Raw genomic sequence first — 20,798 nt, 5'->3', positions numbered from 1 at the left:
GTGTTTTTTAAAAAGAGAAAACAAAATGTGACAAGCAGCGGCCTTTGGGAAGTCCTTCCTGGCTCCTCAAGGGCACCGTGATTTCGCTTGCACCTCTCAATAGCCTACCTGCCCGAAACTTGGACCCATTTTTTCAGATGAGGAAATAGAGGTTTCAAGAAGCAAAAGTCTTGCAGCCCACTGGAAGCTCCATGCTGTGGGGTTGAGAGCCTTGGGATATCAGCCTGACACACTGAAAAGAAAGCTTGAAGGCATAAATCATTCTGTAATTCTTTACTTACAGAAGGATAGAGAGAAAAAGTTTACAACAAACCTGCCACACAGCAAGCCACTGGCCATGCATCTGCCATGCCCTCTGCCATGCACCCTACCATGCCCCTGCAGTCCCCCCACCTACCTCCTACAGTGCGCCCACCACACCCAACTGCAGCTTGACTTCTGGTCCTAGTGCTTACTCCACAGATTGGACCAGGCTTGCTTCCTGACTCTGTCACGCCACCAACTGTGGCAGTGGAAGTTCACATAACCTCTCTGAGCCTTGGTTTCCTGAGCCCCAAAATGAGGATGCTAATTTCCACCCCATAGGACTAGTAGGAGAATTAATGCAATACTGATGAGAAAGTGCTTTGTAAATTATAGGGTGCTGTAAATTGGGAGTGATCAATTAGAATAGTTAATATTGTTTATTGTTACTGTCATTGTTAGGACCAAGAGGTAGGGCAGGGGAGCCAAAATCGGCCCTGAGATTAGAGAGGGAGCCCCTGGCCAGGGTCCAAGCAGAAGGACTCCTTTCCCTGGCAGAATGAGGGACATGGGTGGGGGCTGCCTGGGCGTACCTGCAGGGTATCAGGGAGTGGAGGAGGGCACAGAGGTCTTCTTGTGCCCAATTTCTCCCTCTCAAGTGCTCCATCCCTTATTGTCTACCACCAACTCATTGTCCCCTGCCCTAAGATCCAACTTTGCTTTCCAAATAGGCTCTCTGGGATAATTTGAGCCCAGGAGTTCAAAATCAGCCTGGGCAACATAGCAAGACCCTGTCTACAAAAAATACTAAAAATTAGCTGGGTGCAGTTGCTCACGCCTGTAGTCCCAGCTACTTGGGAAACTGAGGTGGGAGGATTGCTTGGGCTCAGGTATTGGAGGCTGCAGTGAGCTGTGATCATGACACTGCACTCCATCCTAGGCAAAGCAAGACCCTGTCTCAAAAAAGAAAAAGGAAAAAAAAAAAGGTTCTCAGGCAGAATGGGAGAGAGGGCTGCCAAGGAGCAGCTGGGCCATGATTCAGCCTGAGTCACCCATCCGAATCCTGGGGCCTCCCTCATCCAGGCCGGGCTGCAGCTGCTGGGGGTGGGGGGGTGCAGCGAGGGGGGAGGGGGCCTGTGTGAGCAGCAGGCCATGTGCCTGTGTGCCCAGGCTGGGGCTCTCATGACCATCAGTGCAGCACTGTGAGGGCCCGGGGGTAGTGCATGTGAGGAGATCAGGGTGGGGAAGGTGACCCGATGTGCATCAGTTATCTGGGCTGACTGAGGAGGTAGGGTTTCCTCGTGTGTGTGCATATGTGTATGTGTGTAGCATGTGCACATGTATGAGGGCGTTGTGTTGGTGTCTGAGTAGGGCTAGAGTTTGACTCCCAACTTTATTACTTTCTAGTTGTGCAACCCTGGCAAGTTACTTAATGTCTCTGAACTTTTTAGTTTCCTCACCTATGAAATGGGAATAATTGTGTTGTCTCAGATGGTTTTCTTTAGGATTAAATAGAATGAGGTGATGACTGTAAAACACTAATGTACAGTAAGTGGTATACTGCCATCGTTATCATCATCTGGGGGGGTGCTGGGCTATACACGGCACACAGGAGGATGGGTGTGGATCCAAGTATTCAGAGGGTGCAGGTGTGTGGGGTCTGGGTAAGTACTTTTTATTTTTATTTTTAAATTAAAAAAATAAAAAAAAATCTTCAATCTTCATAGCCAACTACAACTACAGGTAAGTATTTCTTGAAGGAGTGTGTGTTTGTATGTGGTGTGTGCATCCCTGAAGCAAACACAAGAACTTTACAGAAAGTTGGGTTTATATGGCACTGCCTGCCCTCCCCCCTCCCCCCCCCCCCCCACACACAGAGCACACACCTTCTCTAGTGGCTTCAATTTGCTGAAATATGGCCTAGACCAGGGCCAGTATCCAGGCAACGAGTTCAGGAACTGTGGATGCTGTTGTGTTGGGAGTCTCAGACCTTCTCAAAAGTTTTAGCCTCAAACAAAGCTAGAATGGGAGTAGCTGCCTGGGTGTGAGAAGGGGATTGTGCTTTATGGAGGAGATATGAACATGATATGAATGTGAAAGAGAGGGGGAAAGAGGGCAAGATACATATTTTGTGTGTGTGTGTGTGTGTGTGTGTGTGTGTGTGTGTGCGCGCGCAGGGGTGGCTTTGGGGGGTGGCTGCTGTCTCTGCTCTGGTACAGTCTGCTTGTCTCCATGGTGCCTGTTGCCACACACGCTTGCTTTTCAGAAAGTCACTGGGATTGTTTATTCCACCCCCGGCCTGGGCGCCAGCCAAGGAGCTGCAGGCACTTGTTTATCTTCTGGTGCGTACGAGTGTGTATGGCTCCCCAGCGGCAGAGCAACCCGAGATACATACACACACTCACACGGGTGTGGGTGACCATGTCGTTTGTCACAGGGTGAGCCTGAACCCTAGGATGAATCACAACCTGGGACCAGATGGATTCTCTCCACACGGGGACAAAGATGACCCCCAGCAATTCCAGGTGTATGCAACACCGATTCAGCAAGGCCCAAAATTCCAGGAGAGTATGAGAAGCAGGTGGCTTTGGTTCCGTGCTCCATCCCTGACTCCCCCTCCCCCCAGAACAAATCAGTGACCTGGGTCACTGCCCACCCTAGAGCTGGCACTGGGATCCATCCCATCCCACCACATGGGCTGGGGTGGGGAGGTGGTCTCCCAAGGAAAATGGAGTTGCCGTGGTCAGAAAAGGGTGTGCGGTGCTGGGCTTGCCATAACACTGCTGTCCACAGCAAAGGCACTTGGTGTATTTTTCCTCCCTACATCTTCCTTAGAGCTCTGAGAGCTAAGCATTGTATATGATGATATCGAGGCTAAGAGAGACCTCAACCAAGGCCATACAGCTAGTAACTGGCAAAGCCAGGACTGAACCCACATCAACTGCCTCCGTACCTGTTTTGAGCTCCTCCTCTGCGTTACCAAGTGCTTTGTTTTGTTGTCTGGAAATTTTCATTTTAAAAATGTTTTTATCAACAAGTCCCCATGGAACAAGAGTGGTTGCAGAGCATGGCAGAGGACCCAGATTTTAAAGAGGCTCCAGTGTCCACATAGCAGGCACTGCCAGAACTCTGACCACATCCCTTTGGGTGCCCTTATCATTTTTGTGCCCACCAGCAGGACTCCCAGCAGTACCTGCATCTTTGTCAGAGAGCTGCTCTCAGGCTGCTGGGACCCACTTTGCCCACATTCATTGTGGGCCAGGAATGCCTGGGAATTAACATACAGCCCATGCAACACATTCCAGGGATGGCCCTTAACCAACATCTGCTGGTGTTGGGATATAAATACCCCATCTCCCTTGCCCTCAGCCAGGAGAATTCCAAAATGTGTATTTACCCCATTTTCCAAGAGTTCCCTGCAGGATTAAGCTTCACTCACTGTGGTAGCCGACTGAATAATAACCTCATACTGGCTGCCTTCCCTTCCTGGGTCACCTTCCCACTCCCCTGCTGGTGTCCTTGCACCTCACAAATAAACCACATGCTTTTGATCTTTATCTCCAGGTCTGGGAGCTGCCCTGGGGTTCTGGATCCCATCCCCGCCTTCCACCTGAGCATCCAGGCCCAGCCCTGGTCCTCTCTTTTGCTGACACCTTGCCCTTTCCCTCTGTACTGGGCCCCTCCCATCAGAATTTAAATGCCTTCAAGTCTCCTTCATCTCAACCTCCCATCCATCTGGAGAGACTGTCATTCCTGTTTTCTCTCTCAAAGCCCAGACTTTCTGAGGAAGTTGTCTACTTGCCCACTCCATTTCCTTACTCCTATTTCCTCATCAACCTACCTCCCACCATGGCTGCCTTCCACCCCGCTTCTCCACTGACTGCATGTCATCAACTTTCAAAGTCCAGAGGACACCTTTCAGGCCATATCTTGTCTTCTTGATGTGGTGACTTTCCTGCCTTCTGGAACACTCTCTCCCTTGGCTTCTGAGACATAACACTCTCCTGGGCTGCTTCTGGCTTCTCAGATGACTGCTTCTCATTCTTTGCTGCAGCCTCCTTTTCCCAGCCAGTCCCTTCGTGTTGGCGTGCCTCAGGGTTGGCCTAGGGCCCTTGTGTCTCCCTACCTGGTGTGTACCTGATGTGTACGTCCTCCCATGTGCCAACACCCCTCCCATGACCTCCAGCACCAGCTGGAGATGGATGGGCTCCCTTGTCTGCCTTCAGCTTTGGCCACTACAGAACTCAGTTCTGGACTCAAATGTATCAGCACGGCCATCCTATAAACCCCTCTTTCCCCCCCAGAGCTCATAAGTTATCTGTCCTTCATCCACCTGGCTCCCCAAGGCAGAATCTCAGAGAGACAGCAAAGTTCTCTCTCCCCTCCACCCACATCCACCTCATGGTCAAGGCCTATTGATTTTACCCCTAGATAGGTATCCAATCTGACCCTTCCTCTCCATCCCTACAAATGCCGCCGTGGTTCAGGCATCATCATCGCTCACCTGAACACTTGCCATAGCCTCCTCACTCCTGCCTAGTCTCTGCTCCTGTCCACCCTTGTCCTGTCCCACGGGGACCCTTTTCGATCGCAGGTTGGTTCTTGCCACTTTTCACATCTGTGAACTTCTCCAAGCCTTAATTTCACCTGTGTCGTGGAGCCAGTAATCTTTACTTTGAAGGGCTGTAGGGAGAAAAAAATGAAATGATGAATGTGGAATAAGGGTCTGTAAGCTCTGAAGCGAAATGGCCTTGTGGGCAGTGAATGAGCAATTTTCAGGACCGGAAATGTGAGGAAGCAGCCCTGGTGTGGTGCTGTCCGTGGTGCTGAAACCGGTCCGACACGCTGAGGTTTCCTCCTTGCCTGGCGTGCTTCCTGGAGACGCCAGTCCCACGGATTTTCTTCATTTATCACCTAGAATTTTAAATATATATATATATTTTTTTAAAGGATCACGGTGACTTACGGTTCACCAAGTAAGAGAGGGGAGTAAAATGTAAGAATAAGACGTGAGGTTTCAGGAGTTAGACTGCATGGGTTTGTAATCCCAGCTCCACTACTAACTAGATGTGTGACCACAAACAAGTTACTTATCTGCTTCTGTTTTCTTATCTGAAAAATGGAGATATAATACATTAATATTAACTTGCTCCTAAGCGATTGGAAATTGAAATTAGATAAAACCTGTAAACAGAATCTTAGCGCCGTGTCTGGCCCTACATAAGCATCATTGCCAATAGTTGTTACCATTGATTAATAGATGGTGGTGGCTTCATAGTAGCGGTGCGAGAGGGTTTTGTCACATCTAGGGCAATTACGGAATTATTTTTTCTCCTCTGGGAAGTCAAGGGGAAGGGAACTCCTTCTCTGCAGGGAAATGTGGAGGGGGTGGGCAGCGAGTCTCTGTGTCCTTGGTGATTCAGATACCACTGGAAGCCCCTGAACACCTACTTTGCCCTTCCAAGACCACCGTGAGGTGCATAATGTGAGTCCCGTTTTACAGATCGAGAAACTGAAGTGCAGAGAGGTGAAATGATTTGCTCGAGGGTATCCAGGGGGAGGGGGGCGGGCGGGCCCCCGGGGAGGCCGCAGCCAGGGACTGGAAGGCATCTCTCCCGCACCACTACCTCCGGCGTCCCCGCCAGTCGCTGGAGCGTGGGCAGCGGCGAGACAAAGGGCCGGGGGCGGGGAAGAGGAGGCCGGAAGTGCGGCCGGGGGTGGGGGGAGGGGGCGGAGGCGGGAAATTTCCTCGCTGGCGGAGCCGGGAGATCGCGCCGACCTGGGTCCCCATCCAGGCGCCTCGAGTCCTCAGGCCGGCGACTGCCCCCTCTGAGCCCCAGTTCCCTCCTTGGTCAAGCCAGGCGAGGGCTTTCGAGGGGCTGGTCTAAGATCTGCTAGACGGCGCGCCCCGCCCTCAGCAAGCTCGCAGCAAAGGGGCAGCCTCTCCGGCCCTCAGTCTCCCTGTCTGTGAAGTGGGAACCCGCTCGAGGACGGCGCGGAACCCGGGAGCCCAGCGGCCGCAGTTAGGGTTGGCCAGCGAGGGGCGCCCCTCCCTCGCTCCTTCAGGCCGCGGTTTCCCCGCGGTCACCGCCCCCTCGCGGTTCCGAGGCGGCCGGGCGGCTAGTGCGCATGCCCGGGGCGGGGCGCGGGGCGGGAGCGCGGAGCCGGCGCTGGGGACGGCGGCGCCGAGTCTGCGGGTCCTCCCGCCAGCCCGGCCGGAGGCAGCCGAGGCCGCTCGGGCGGCGGCGGCGGCGGCGGGAGCCGGAGCGCATCTCGCCCAGGAGCCGGAGCAGCGGCACTGCCTGGTAAGCGCCGCGCCCACACCCGCTGTCTTTCCGGGCGGGCGGCGGCAGCCCCTTCATCCGCTCGCTGCCGCCCCGGAGCCGCTGTCCAGGGTCCTCGAAGCCCCCCGGCGGCGGGGCTCGGACACCTCGCGCGGCATGAGCCCGGGTGTGTGCGCGCGGCTGGGGGCGGTGGGTGTCTGTTTCCAGGCTCCTCGCCGGGGCGGGGCGGGGCGGGGGCGGGTCCCGCAGCCCCGGGCCGAACATCCGAGGGGCCCGGCGGGCCAGGCTGCCCTGGCTGTGGTGTCGGCCCCGCGCCCGGCCTTGCCGCCGCCCGCTGGCTTTGTTCGGCACGGCCGCGCGGGAGGGGGTGCTTCCCGCCACTGGGGGGAGGGCGTCCTCCCGCGTTGATTCATCTTCCCCGGAGCGAGCTCAATGCTCCACTGGCTCCACTCGCACTACTGAGCACACTCGCCGTCACACACCCAGTGTGGCACACACTCCGGGGCGCGATCACACAACACCGCGTTCACACACGGGCGCCTCATTTCCTCGAGTGAGGCCACAGGTCTACCGCACACGCACAATGGCTGTTGGTCATTCCATTAGACTCATACACACGGCCACCTGTCACCCAGGGTACTGGGTGGGAGCCTTGCGTACACACCCAGGCACAGCTACGCACTCAAACCAGCCATCGCGGATCACAGCATGGACATCAACTCAACAATTCTCCCTGATCACAACACACTCGGGGCCACCCTGCCCTGGCCTGCTCACCCCTGCTCATGGGGTCCCTTGCGTACCCAGATACCCTGGAGTAGACTGCCACCCTTGTGCACACACTCTCTCTTACACACACACTCTGTCTCTTAGCGTGCTGCCCACTCCCACCCACACTGGCCCACGTTTGCACGTCCATGAACGTCCATTCTTGCCCTCCTATGTATGTATGTATGCATGGTCTGAGGGCCGTTTCTGGAAGCAGGTCTGGCTAACACCTTTAGATTCCTTCTCCCCCCACACCCCCGAGCAGGAGACTTCGCTGCTCTGAGGGCACTGCGAGAGAAGGGGACGAGGGGCAGCAGACTGAGATTCTCAGACACACTCAGATGCCTGACGAAGTCCCTCAAGCCTTTGTTGGTCTTGTCAGCACAGAAGAGGTATTTGCAGGTGCTTGGCAGTTCTGGCCCTGTTTATGGGCGTAAGGATAGCTCCATGCTGGAAAGAAATCCTAGAGGGAAAGGAATGGCTGGCCAGGTCTCTGTGGCCTGAATGGGCAGCCACAGGGGCTGCTGCTCTCCCTGGGAGCAGGACACAGGCACCTGTGCAACACCCAGATAAGCTCTCCCAGGAGTGAGAGACCCACAGGGTCCAAGTAGCCCCCACGAGGCACAAACACACAGGCCATTCTGCACATGCAGGGTGTACATACGCACAACAAGCTCTTCTTGAGCAGAACACAGGAGCCAGGTCCTGGCCCCAGAGTGGCCCAAGCTGGTACATACATCCACAAGCAGTCTGCTCACTCCTTTGCATGCCAGGTGAGCCCGCCTACATACCTAGCAGACATTTCTGCCTTCTGCCTCAGTCAGGCCACACTCAACCTGTTTGTGCCCAAGTGTACAGGCTCATCTGCTCATAGGGTTTGTGCGTTCCCACAGGTGGGGGAATGTATGCAGGGGCAGGGGAGCTCTTGCTTCTTCTACTGCGTGCTCCTTGGCACTGTTGCTTGGGAGGAACCTTGGCCTGACCTCAAAAACCAGAAAGGGGGTTTTAAGAACCAAGTGTCAGGTCAGGTGCAGTGGCTCATACTTGTAATCCCAATACTTTGAGAAGCCCAGGCAGGAGGATTGCTTGAGGCCAGGAATTTGAGACAAGCTTGGGCAACATACCAAGACCCCCGTCTCTACAAAAATTTAAAGATTAGCTGGGTGTGATGGCGCATGCCTATAGCTACTTAGGAGTCTGATGAGGGAAGATTGCTTGAGCTGAGGAGTTGGAGGCTACAGGGAGGTATGATTGTGTCACTGCACTCCAGCCTGGGTAACAGAGTGAGACCCTGTCTTCAAAAAAAAAAAAAAAAGAAAGAAAGAAAAAGCCAAGTGTCAGTGTCCACGATCTTAGAAAGAACTCAGGTTTTGTGCTTGGGCACAACTGGCTTTGAGCTACAGCCTTCCCTCCCGCTCCAGTTGTGTGCCCTTGGTCAAGTCTTCTCCCTCTGACTTCAGTGGCCTCATCTGTGAAATGGGATGATAATGCCCCCCTCATGAGATTGTTGTGGGATCCAGATGATAAAAAGAGACTGAGACCGGGTGCAGTGGCTCATGCCTGTAATCCCAACACTTTGAGAGGCCGAGGTGGGTGGATCACTTGAGGCCAGGAGTTCAAGACTAGCCTAAACAACATGGTGAAACCCTGTCTCTACAAAAAATACAAAAATTAGCCAGGTGTCGTGGCACATGCCTATAATCCCAGCTACTCGGGAGGCTGAGGCAGGAGAATCACTTGAACCTGGAAGGTGGAGATTGCAGTGAGCCGAGATCATGCCACTGCACTCCGGCCTAGGCAACAAAGCAAGACTCGGTCTCAAAAAAAGAAAGACAGTGAGCGTGCTGGGCCCAGGTAATGGAGCTGGGTTCTAGTGGGATAGTTGCGGGGAGAGAATGTGGGGCCTCAGGCCTGGGCTGCCTCTCAGAGAAGCAGCTGGAGGATCCTCAGGCCTCCCCAAGATCCAGGAAGGGCCCAGCAGAACTGTGAGCAGTAGAGCCCCTAGGAGTGGTCTTGGGGCAGTTCTGAAACCCAGGGCTGGCCTATCTCTTCCAGATGTAACTACATCCCCTCTCCCATTTCACAGATTGGAAAACTGAGACCCACAGAGTAGAAAAACTCACTCAGAGTCATAGAGGATGTCAATGACTAAGCTGGGGCTTGACCCCACATCTTTCTACCTCCCTGACCAGGCTCTCTGTCCCTACCCTGGACTTTATCCCATCTCAGAGGCTGGAAAATACAAGTTGGGGATGGGAAGCCTGGGGACTTTCAAAAGGGGCATGTTATCAGCTGAGCCAAGCTTGCCTCTTAGAACCTGTTTCTTCCTCTGGAAAACAGGACTACAACAGCTGCCTGGCAGGCGGGTGGGATTTGCACATAGTAAGGGCTTGATTTGTACAAGGTCACCTCTGCCTTTCATGGCATTGTGCTCCAGGGTCCACACTCAGGTGGCTACAGGCCAGGAGGGTAACATACATGAAGGGCCGGCTGTGAGAAACATGACAGTGAGAATTCCATGATTGATGGCAGCAGACAGTCAGCCTCAGTGTCTAGGACACCATGGGGAAGAGGGGGAATTGTGGCTGATTGGAGAGTACACCCCCATCTAAGGAGGCTGTCCCTTTGGGGCTCCAGCTGAATGTTGCCAGGCAGGAAGCACGCTCAGATTGCCAAATTTTAGTTTTCCAAGAGAAGCTGGAAATCTTACTGTCACATGAAATCTTCTAATGTTTAGAAGTTGATCAGTTAATTCCTTTTTAAAACTGATTTTAAAATGTGTGTAGCTCTGTGGGTCAAACAAGCCTGTCTGAGGGTCAGGTTTTGCTGGTTTGTGTCTCTGCTGCAGGCCCTTTCCTCCCCTGCCCCCTCCTGGGAGCACAGCTGGGCTCTGACAAGCTGAGCAGATAAAAACAGGCCTTCCACAGACACAGCCCAGCACTAAAGTGAGCAGAGTCAGGCACACCCCTCATTTTCTTTAATTCTCACTATAGCCCTGGGGGAGCAGGAGGTGGGTTCTTCAAGGTCCCCAAGGAGGAGAAGGGCGTTGCTTGAAGTCACAGAGCTGATAAGCGGTGGGCTGGCCTGACTTTCTGCCCGGGCTGCACCCAGGGAGAGGAGCTTATTGGCTGGGCTGGTGTGTGAGGACCCCAGGGCTGGGCTTCCAGGGCTGAAATGAGGGGTAGTGAGGGCCCAGAGCACCCTTCCTATATCCTTTGCTGACTCCTTCCAGCTCCAGCTAAACTCCCTGTACACCAGCCAGGCAGCTGTTGAATTCCTATTTTCCAGAGAAGGAAACAGGCAGGCATGGTAGGCAGATCCTGGCCCTCACTGGAACCTGGGCCCTTTCTCTCTCTCCCTGTCTCTGTTTTAAAGACAGTTTCTTGTTCTGTTACCCAGGCTGATCATAGCTCACTGCAGCCTCAAACTCCTGGACTCAAGAGATCCTCCTGCCTCAGCCTCTGGAGCAGGCAGGACTATAAGTACATGCCACCACACCTGGCTAATTTCTTTTTTTTTTTATTTTAATTTAAAGTTTTTGTAGAGACGGGATCTTGCTGTGTTGCCCATGCTGATCTGGAACTCCTGGCCTCAAGCAGTCATCCCACTTTGACTTCCCAAAGCACTGGGATTACAGCCGTGGAACTCCGCCCCAGGGCCCTTTCCCTTGACCATCTTCCCGGTCACCCTGGCTTATAACGTCCTTTTCCATAGCCCAAGGGCCAGATGGATCCGAGGTTGCAAGCTGGTGACCTAGGGGTCAAAGTTGGCTCATGAAAGTGTTTTGGCCGGGCATGGTGGACCATGCCTGTAATCGCAGCACTTTGGGAGGCCAAGGAAGCCAGTCACTTGAGGCCAGAAGTTCGAGACCACCCTGGCCAACACGGTGAAACTCTGTCTCTAGTAAAAATTTAAAAAATTAGCTGGGCGTGGTGATGTGCGCCTGTAGCCCCAGCTACTCGGGTGGCTGAGGTACGAGAATTGCTTGAACCCGGGAGGCAGAGGTTGCAGTGAGCTGAGATTGTACCACTGCACTCCAGCCTGGGTGACAGAGTAAGACTCTGTCTCAAAAAAAAAAAAAAAAAAGTGTTTTGTTTAGCCTGTATGATATTTTTTAAATTAGCCAATATTTAAAATATGGATATCCAGGCTGGGCGTGGTAGCTCATGCCTGTAATCCCAGCACTTTGGGAGGCCAAGGTAGGCAAATCACCTGAGGTCAGGAGTTCGAGACCAGCCTGACCAACATGGAGAAACCCTGTCTCTACTAAAAATACAAAATTAGCCGGGCATGGTGGCGCATGCCTGTAATCCCGGCTACTTGGGAGGCTGAGGCAGGAGAATCACTTGAACCTGGGAGGCAGAGGTTGCAATGAGCCGAGATAGCACCATTGCACTCCAGCCTGGACAAGAGCAAAACTCTGTCTCAATAAATAAATAATAAAATACAGATATCCAGATTTATGACTTAGCTAAAAAAAAATTTAGGAAACCTGGAGGCACAGCGGCCACATTCACTTCCCTGCTTAAATACTTCCAAGGGGCGGGACACAGTGGCTCACTAGGTGCTAGGTATAATCCTATTGTAGACACGAGATCCTGCTATGTTGCCCATGCTGGTCTGGAACTCTTGGCCTCAAGAGATCAAGGTATAATCCTATTACTTTGAGAGGCTGGGGTGGGAGGATCACTTGAGCCTAGGAGTTTGGCTCTTAGACCAGCCTGGGCAACATGGCGAAACCTCATCTCTACAAAAGATACAAAAATTAACCCAGCATGGTGGCACACATCTGTAATCCCAGCTGCTTAGGAGGCTGAGGTGGAAGGATCATTTGAGCCCAGGAGGTCAAGGCTGCAGTGAGCCGAGATCGGGACACTGCACTCCAGCCTGGGCAACAGAGTGAGACATTGTCTCAAATAAAAAGAAAATACTTCCAGGGTTTCCAGTGCCCTTAGGCTAAACCCCCCTCCTCCACCATGCCTCGTGTGATTTGCTGCCTCCTCTTCCGCTGCCACCCCCTTTCCGACTCCACTCCAGCTCTTCATGGCTGGCTCAGATGGTAACTGCCTCAGAGGGGCCTTTCTTGACCACATGTCTAAACCAGCTGCCCACTCCTTTGTCTTCACAGCATCCATTATTTGAAATACTGTGATTTATTTGCCACTTGTTTATTTCTCTCCTCCCAATCTTTCTGCATCTATAAGGCAGGGACCCCACATTTCTTATTCACTGCTGTATCCTCAGTCCCAAGAATAATGCCTAGAACATTGCCTGTGTGCTCAGTAAATGCTGAGTTAATGGAATGATTCCTAATTGGCCGCAGCTGGCAGGAATTGAGTGCAGTTGCCCCTTTAGAAGGGGCCAGTGCCCTCTAGTTTGCCACAGTCCCCACCACCCCCTCTTGTCTCCCTCAGTCTGGGGATGTCAGGAGTCTTTCATCATCTCCCTTGTAGGAGAAAACAAATATTTGTCTGTGCCCATGTCACTATCAAAAGGCCAAAGATGAAGATGGACTCAATTCACGCCACTCAAATCTGATGCCTACCTGACCCCTGCAGGCTGGTGACCATCCAGTGATCCCAAGAATTCCAACCAGACCTCTCCCGTGCTTCTGGCCTGCTTCCTACTGCCTCCTGGATGTCACCCCCCATAAGTCCCATGGGCACTCCAGTTCCACTTCCGAAACCCAGTGCCCCATGATCCTCTGCAAAACTGTTCCTCTTCCTGTGTTCCCCGCTTAGTGACGGTCCCCCTCCCCCACCTCATAAGCCAGAGCCTGAGGGACCCAGTAGTGAACAGTATCGACTGTGTCCCCATCCAGAGACCTGAGGTCTGGCCAGGGACCCAGAGGTGTAAATGGCCAGATGCAGAGTGACATGAGCCTTGTTACAGGAGGAACGAGAGGCTACAGGAATCCCCAGGAAGCTGGTAGCCAAACAAGGCCCACTAGAGGAGGAGGTGTTTTAACGGAGATCTGAAGGTGTAATAAGAGACAGCCAGGCAAGAAGGGAGGGAGAGACTCCTCCAGAAGAGGGTGTGTAGAGGCTGAGATGGTGGGGGAGAGAGAGAGTGTGTATGTGTGTGTGTACATGTTTTGGGGGTGGGAGTGGGTAATGAAAGATAAATCCCAGCACTTAAGTAGAAACATAGGGGCTTAGGAGCATATTAAAGAGCTGGACTTTACCCCAAAGGTAAGAGTGAGTCATTAAAGGTTTCTCTTTATTGTCCATTGGAAAAAAAAAGGACTATGTGCGCACATAACCACAATTTAAACATCACAAAGGGGCGCACAAAGAAAAGCTTCTCCCACCCTCAGATCCCCGCTCTTCCTTCTGAGAGGCAGTCACTGCTAAAAGTTTTATAGGATTCCATCCAGAAATTCTCTTTATAAATAAACCCATCCATGTGTGTCCTTTTCCTTGGCTACACGCGTGGGATCCCAGTAGCGATGCTGTCCCCTGGCCTTTTTCAATTAATTTATCTTGGGTGCTTTCCCTCATTACCCCACACCTTCCAGTAGCTGCCCGGTGCTCTGCGTGGTTGTCCCACGGTTCACAGAACCTGCCTCCCCATCTTGTTCTCATCACTAGCCATGCCCTTGTGTACCCCAGGGCCATCTTCAGGACCCCAGGTCTATCTTTAGGACCATGCTTAGAGGTGGGCTTGGTGGCTCAAATGCTATGCGTGTTGTAAACTTTGATAGAAATTGACAAATGTCCTTCCAAAAAGATTACAACTAATTTACATTTCCGGCAAGAATGAGGAGGGTTTTGAGCCAGGGAGGGCACAGGTGGCTCTGCATCTTAGGTCATTCAGTCATTCATGGAACAAATCCGTATGAGGATCTTCCTTGCTTACTGCATGGGTGCCAGGTCTCAACTCTGGGATATATCAGATAGCACAGCAAAGTCCCCACCTCCTGGAGCTGGCATTTTAATGAGAGCAACACACCACAAGCAATAAACGAATATATGTGATATGTCAGATGGTGACAGGTACTATGGAGAAAAACTGATTAGAATAAGAGGGTGGAGAATGCCAGCCAGAGCTGGGGAGGAGGCTGTTTTACATTGCATGGGTCAGGGAAAGCCTTGGGGAGCCGACCATGCAGATATTTGGAGAGAAATCTCTCCATGCAGAAGAAGCAGGCAGCGCCAAGGCATGGAGGCAGGCGTGTTCAAGGCACAGCAAGGCGCACAGCGAGGCACCCCGCGTGGCTGAAGCAGCGTGAGGGAGAGGGAGAGCAGCAGCAGAAAGGGCAGAGGAGGTGACGGGGCCTGAAGATGCAGGGGCTTCTGAGCCATTCTAAGGAGTTTACTTTTACTTCGCATGGGATGGGGAGACACTGCCTGGTTCCGAGCAGAGGGGTACATGATTTGTCTCGGGTTTTACTAAGATCCCTCTGGCTGCTGTGTTGAGAATAAGCTATGGGACAAAGGAAAAGGCAGGGATAATCAGGTGAGAGATGGTGGGGGGTTCAGATGGCAGTGGCCAGATGCTGGATATATTCTGATGGTAACTCCATTATGTTTTGCTGATAGACGTGGGGTGTGAAAGTCAAGGGTGATTAGGGATTTGGGCCTGAGCATTAAAGCCATGGTTTTGGAGCAGGTTTGAGGGGATCAGGAGCTCTATTTGCTTTGGCTACTGAGTGTGTAATGGAACGGGGTTGCTTGTAGGTCCAGCTGCCTGCTGGACCCTCTTCTTGGATATCCCCCAGGCACTAGAAACTCAGCTTGTCCAAAAACGGATCTCCCTCTTTCCTACATCTCCTGCTCAGCACCATCACCCAGCAGCCCTCACCCTAGCCAGTACCCTGCAGACCGCCCCTGCCATTACCAATACAGCCTGTTGGTACCTGTCAGTTTTCCTTTGGATTTCTCAATTCTGCCTTTAACTACCATCTCCAGGACCTCTGCTGCGCTGTCTCTCATCGAGATTCCTGCAACTGCTCAGGGCCTGTTGCAGAGAAGGGGCTAGGTGAATGAATGAAGGATTAAATGGATGAAAGATTAAATGAATGATTTACCAGCTTCCTCACAGGTCTTGGCCAACCCCTGTGCTCCTTCAGCCCAGCCTCCATACCATCGCAGAGGAATCTTTGAAAACACACACATCTGACTATGTCCCTTCCTTGACTATAAACCATTCACAGCTCTCCAGGGCCTACATAGACATAAACTGGTGGCCTACAGGCAAGTCTTGTTTGGCCCACATAATGTTTGGGGTTTTGTTTTTTTTTTAAACCTTTAATTAATGAGCATATTTTACATTAAAGTCCGGATTTCCCACTTAAGCAACTGGAAGAACTGGGACCACCAGGTTGCATTTCTCCAGGATAGCACTTGGCTGATGGGAGTAGTGGTTCTCCCTTTATTATTTTTATTAATTTTTGTTTTTATTTGTTTATTTTTGAGATGGAGTCTTGCTCTGTTGCCCAGGCTGGAGTGCAATGGCACGATCTTGGCTCACTGCAACCTCTGCCTCTCAGGTTCAAGCAATTCTCCTGCCTCGGCCTCCTGAGTAGCTGGGATTATAGGCGTGCCCCACCACACCTGGCTAATTTTTTTGTATATTTAGTAGAGACGGGGTTACACCATGTTGGCCAGGGGGGTCTTGAACTCCTGACCTCTAGTGATCTGTCAGCCTCAGCCTCCCAAAGTGCTGGGATTACAGGCGTGAGCCACCGCACCGGCCATCCCTTTAGACAGAGCATGTGCTCTCTAATTTGCCATAGTCCCCACCACTCCCTTTTGTCTTATACCTAACCCACTTCCCTCACTTAAATTACCTACTTGACCCCCGGACATCAGAGCTTGCAGCCCCTGGCCTAGAGGACAAAAGCATAACTTCTGGATAGTGTGTTGCATGGGGTGGGGTTGAACAGAGAGGGGCAATAGTAGGCAAAGTTGAAAAGTTAGGCTGTGGGTGGGGCGCAGTGGCTCACGCCTGTAATCTCAGCCTTTGGGAGGCTGAGGTGGGCGGATCACCTGAGGTCGGGAGTTCGAAACCAGCCTGACCAACAAAATACAAAATTAGCTGGGCGTGGTGGTGCATGCCTGTAGTCCCAGCTACTTGGGATGCTGAGGCAGGAGAATCGCTTGAACCCAGGAGGCGGAGGTTGCGGTTGCGGTGAGCTGAGATCGCGCCATTGCACTCCAGCCTGGGCAACAAGAGCGAAACTCTGTCTCAAAAAAGAAAAAGAAAAAGAAAGTTAGGCTGTGGCCAAGTTGTGAAGGGCGTTGAATGCCTTGTAAGACGTCTTTATGCAGAGGGCCACCGGGAGCAGTGAAGCAGGGGAGTGACATGCTTGGGTTTGTGTTTTTAGTCCAGGCCCTCTGGACAGGTGGGGACCAGATGGGACACAGCACTCAGTGAGGAGGGGGAGAAGGCAGAGGCTCCTCCCCCACTGAGCTTTGGGAAGTCTGAGTCAGCTCTCTCTCTGTTTCAGAACCAGACAGCAGCCTTGGGTGCAGGCGTGGTCATGAGGGCAGATGGACACTGCTGAAGACCCGGCCTGGCTCCAGCTGCTTCAAAAGGACTCCAGCCCCCCAGGACCCCAACCCACAGCCTTCTTCTGCCCACAGGATGGGAGCCTGGGGGCTGGCAGCTCGGCTATGAGGGATTACTGCCCCTCCCAGCAAAAGGCAAGCCCTGCACCCCCCAGGCACACTCCTGACCAAAGCCCAGGCATGGAGTCTAGACACAGAAGCCCCAGTGGGGCTGGGGAAGGGGCCTCCTGCTCTGACGGCCCCAGAGGGAGCCTGGCCTGCCCCTCCCCAACCTGCTTCTCTCCCCAGGAGGCACCCTCCAAGGAGACATTGGAGGCACATGGAGCCTCCATCTCAGGGACACCAGAAACCACCACGTCTGGGAAGCCAGAGCCTGTGTCCTCCGTGAAAACTGAGCCCAAATCCTCAGAAGACAGAAATCCCATGTTCTTAGAGAAGATGGATTTCAAGTCCTCAAAGCAGGCCGATTCCACTTCCATAGGAAAGGAGGATCCTGGGTCCTCGCGGAAGGCAGATCCCATGTTTACAGGAAAGGCAGAGCCTGAAATCTTGGGAAAGGGGGATCCTGTGGCTCCTGGAAGGATGGATCCCATGACTCTAAGAAAGGAAGATCTTGGATCCCTGGGAAAAGTAGATCCTTTGTGCTCCAGCAAGACGTATACAGTGTCACCGAGGAAGGAGGATCCTGGGTCTTTGAGAAAGGTGGATCCTGTGTCCTCAGACAAAGTGGACCCTGTATTCCCAAGAAAGGAGGAGCCCAGGTATTCAGGAAAAGAGCATCCTGTGTCCTCAGAAAAGGTCGCTCCTACATCTGCAGAAAAGGTAGATCTTGTATTGTCGGGAAAGAGAGATCCTGGGCCCTTGGGAAAGGCAGATCCCGTGCCCTTGGAAAGCATGGATTCTGCGTCCACAGGAAAGACAGAGCCGGGGCTCCTGGGCAAGCTGATTCCAGGCTCATCAGGCAAGAATGGGCCTGTATCCTCTGGGACCGGGGCTCCTGGGTCCTTGGGAAGGCTGGATCCCACATGCTTGGGGATGGCAGATCCCGCATCTGTGGGAAATGTAGAAACTGTGCCTGCCACAAAAGAGGACTCCCGGTTCCTGGGAAAGATGGACCCTGCCTCCTCAGGAGAGGCGCGTCCTGTGTCTGGCCACACGGATACCACGGCTTCAGCAAAGACAGATCTCACGTCTTTGAAAAATGTGGATCCCATGTCTTCAGGCAAGGTGGATCCAGTTTCTCTGGGAAAGATGGACCCCATGTGCTCAGGAAAGCCAGAGCTCTTGTCTCCTGGACAGGCAGAGCGTGTGTCTGTGGGAAAGGCAGGAACTGTATCCCCAGAAAAAGAGGACCCGGTGTCCTCCAGAAGGGAGGACCCCATATCTGCTGGAAGTAAAAAGACATCATCTGAAAAAGTGAATCCTGACTCTTCAGGAAAGACAAACCCTGTGTCTTCAGGTCCAGGCGATCCCAGGTCCTTGGAGACAGCAGGTCCCCCATCTGCAGTAAAGGCTGAGCCAGCAACTGGGGGAAAAGGAGATCCCCTGTCCTCGGAGAAGGCAGGTCTGGTGGCCTCTGGAAAGGCGGCTCCCACAGCCTCAGGGAAGGCCGAGCCCCTCGCGGTGGGCAAGGAGGACCCTGTGAGCAGGGGAAAGGCAGACGCTGTCCCCTCTGGACAAGGGGACTCTGTGTCTGTAGGTAAAGTGGTCTCAACTCCAGGAAAAACAGTCCCGGTGCCCTCGGGGAAGGTGGATCCCGTGTCCCTGGGAAAAGCAGAAGCCATCCCAGAGGGAAAGGTGGGTTCTCTGCCTCTAGAGAAGGGGAATCCTGTTACCACCACAAAGGCGGATCCCAGGGCCTCGGGGAAAGCACAGCCGCAGTCTGGTGGCAAAGCAGAAACAAAGCTCCCTGGGCAAGAGGGCGCTGCAGCACCAGGAGAAGCAGGGGCTGTGTGTTTGAAAAAGGAGACACCACAGGCCTCAGGGAAGGGAGAGCCTGTGTCCCTGAGGAAGGCCGACTCTGCACCTTCCAGAAAAACGGAGTCCCCATCACTGGGGAAGGTGGCCCCCCTGAGTCTGGAGAAGACCAAGCCGTCCTCCTCCTCCAGGCAGTTAGACCGCAAAGCCCTCGGCTCAGCCCGGTCTCCCGAGGGTGCCAGGGGCAGTGAAGGCCGCGTGGAGCCGAAGCCCGAGCCCGTGTCCAGCACCGAGGCCTCCAGTCTCGGCCAGAAAGACCTGGAAGCCGCTGGGGCCGAGAGAAGCCCCTGCCCAGAGGCCGCAGCGCCCCCGCCGGGGCCGCGGACTCGCGACAACTTCACCAAGGCGCCGTCGTGGGAGGCGAGCGCCCCGCCGCCGCCGCGCGAGGACGCGGGCACTCAGGCGGGCGCGCAGGCCTGCGTCTCAGTGGCCGTGAGCCCCATGTCTCCGCAGGACGGCGCTGGGGGCTCGGCCTTCAGCTTCCAGGCGGCGCCGCGCGCGCCCAGCCCGCCCTCGCGCCGAGATGCGGGCCTGCAGGTGTCGCTGGGCGCCGCCGAGACGCGCTCCGTGGCCACTGGGCCCATGACACCTCAAGCCGCCGCGCCGCCCGCCTTCCCCGAAGTGCGGGTGCGGCCCGGCTCAGCGCTGGCGGCCGCTGTAGCGCCCCCGGAGCCGGCTGAGCCCGTGCGAGACGTGAGCTGGGACGAGAAGGGCATGACGTGGGAGGTATACGGCGCCGCCATGGAGGTGGAGGTGCTGGGCATGGCCATCCAGAAGCATCTGGAGCGACAGATCGAGGAGCACGGCCGCCAAGGGGCGCCCGCGCCGCCGCCCGCCGCCCGTGCCGGCCCCGGCCGTTCGGGCTCGGTGCGCACCGCGCCCCCAGATGGCGCCGCCAAGCGTCCGCCCGGCCTGTTCCGCGCGCTGCTGCAGAGTGTGCGCCGGCCGCGGTGCTGCTCGCGGGCGGGACCCACGGCCGAGTGATCTGCCCCCATTTTGTACGCCCGAGTTTCCGACCTTCTCAGGCTCCCTTCTTGATCACAGGCCCCTAGAAGGGGTCCCCTCTGCGTGCCACAGGCCTCCGAGGGGTTGTGCAGCCTCTAGGGCTGTTGCTTCCCCGTCTTTCCAGCCCCTCCCATCACAAATACAGAAGAACCCCTTCTACCAAGTTCCCTCGTGGCCACGAGGCCACGAACCCGGCCAGCCCTGACGCCCCACTGTCCCCTCACAGCCCTCAGCTCTACTCCCGGTCACACTGGGCGACCACGGGGACCTGCTCAGCACCCTCACCTCCCACCCCCTGAGAGCTGGGGCAGGCTCCTGAGATGTCTAGACTGGTGCGTTGTGGTCTCCGGTGGGGCCAGATCCCCAGAACAGGGAAAGACTGCATACAAGTCTGAGTGGCAGAAGCTTCAAGTGGGTGAGGATCGGTGTGTGAGACCCGCGAGTGGGCACGTCTCTGAATGTGAGGCCTCGGGCAGCACGTGAGGTAGAACGAGTGTGAGCGTCTCCACGCAGTGGCGGGCCCCGTGGCCGGGGCGTCTCTTGCATGCTGTTGGTGGTCCTTCCCCAGTTCCTATCTCCCACCCGCCTGTTTCCAGCCCCATCCCCTCTCCCACTGAGTCACAGGTTTGAGATTCCCAGAGAGGCCAAAGACAGCTGCAGGAAGTACCCTGGGGGCTCAGCTGAGAGAGAGTCACTGAAAGGCCAGAGGGTCTCAGGAAGGTCTGGAGGTCACAGCTGGGCTCACAGAAGCTCTTGGGCCCTGGCATCCTGGGTGACCGGTGTTCTTGGGTATTGGGGACAGGACAGAGAGCTCATTCTATAACCACAGTTGTCTTTTAAAGGCCACCCTCTCCAGCCCCTTGTCCCCCCTGTGCTGTGAGCCCCACAAGTCCCTTGTGACCACTCAGTGTCCCGTCCCCACCCCTCCAGCCGCAGTTTTTGGCTACAAACTGTCACAGTATACATTGGTAATAAAATATTTCCCCAACCCCTGTCTGCCGTGATTGGC

The 20,798-nt window shown here is 54.4% G+C and overlaps 1 protein-coding gene across 1 annotated transcript; it reads left to right on the top strand.

Moving 5' to 3' along the window:
* Positions 1-6,256: 6,256 nt before the first annotated feature.
* On the top strand, positions 6,257-20,777 carry GPRIN1 (G protein regulated inducer of neurite outgrowth 1). The gene is made up of 2 exons (XM_031010682.3): positions 6,257-6,548; positions 16,747-20,777. The coding sequence occupies exon 2, from the start codon at positions 16,790-16,792 to the stop codon at positions 19,766-19,768; it is 2,979 nt and encodes a 992-aa protein (XP_030866542.1). The 5' UTR covers positions 6,257-6,548; positions 16,747-16,789; the 3' UTR covers positions 19,769-20,777.
* Positions 20,778-20,798: the final 21 nt, after the last annotated feature.

Source organism: Gorilla gorilla, chromosome 4 (genome assembly GCF_029281585.2).
Source record: "Gorilla gorilla gorilla isolate KB3781 chromosome 4, NHGRI_mGorGor1-v2.1_pri, whole genome shotgun sequence".
Taxonomy (NCBI): domain Eukaryota; kingdom Metazoa; phylum Chordata; class Mammalia; order Primates; family Hominidae; genus Gorilla; species Gorilla gorilla.
The sequence above is the reverse complement of the archived record's forward strand: the minus strand, read 5'-3'. Positions and strand labels throughout refer to the sequence as shown.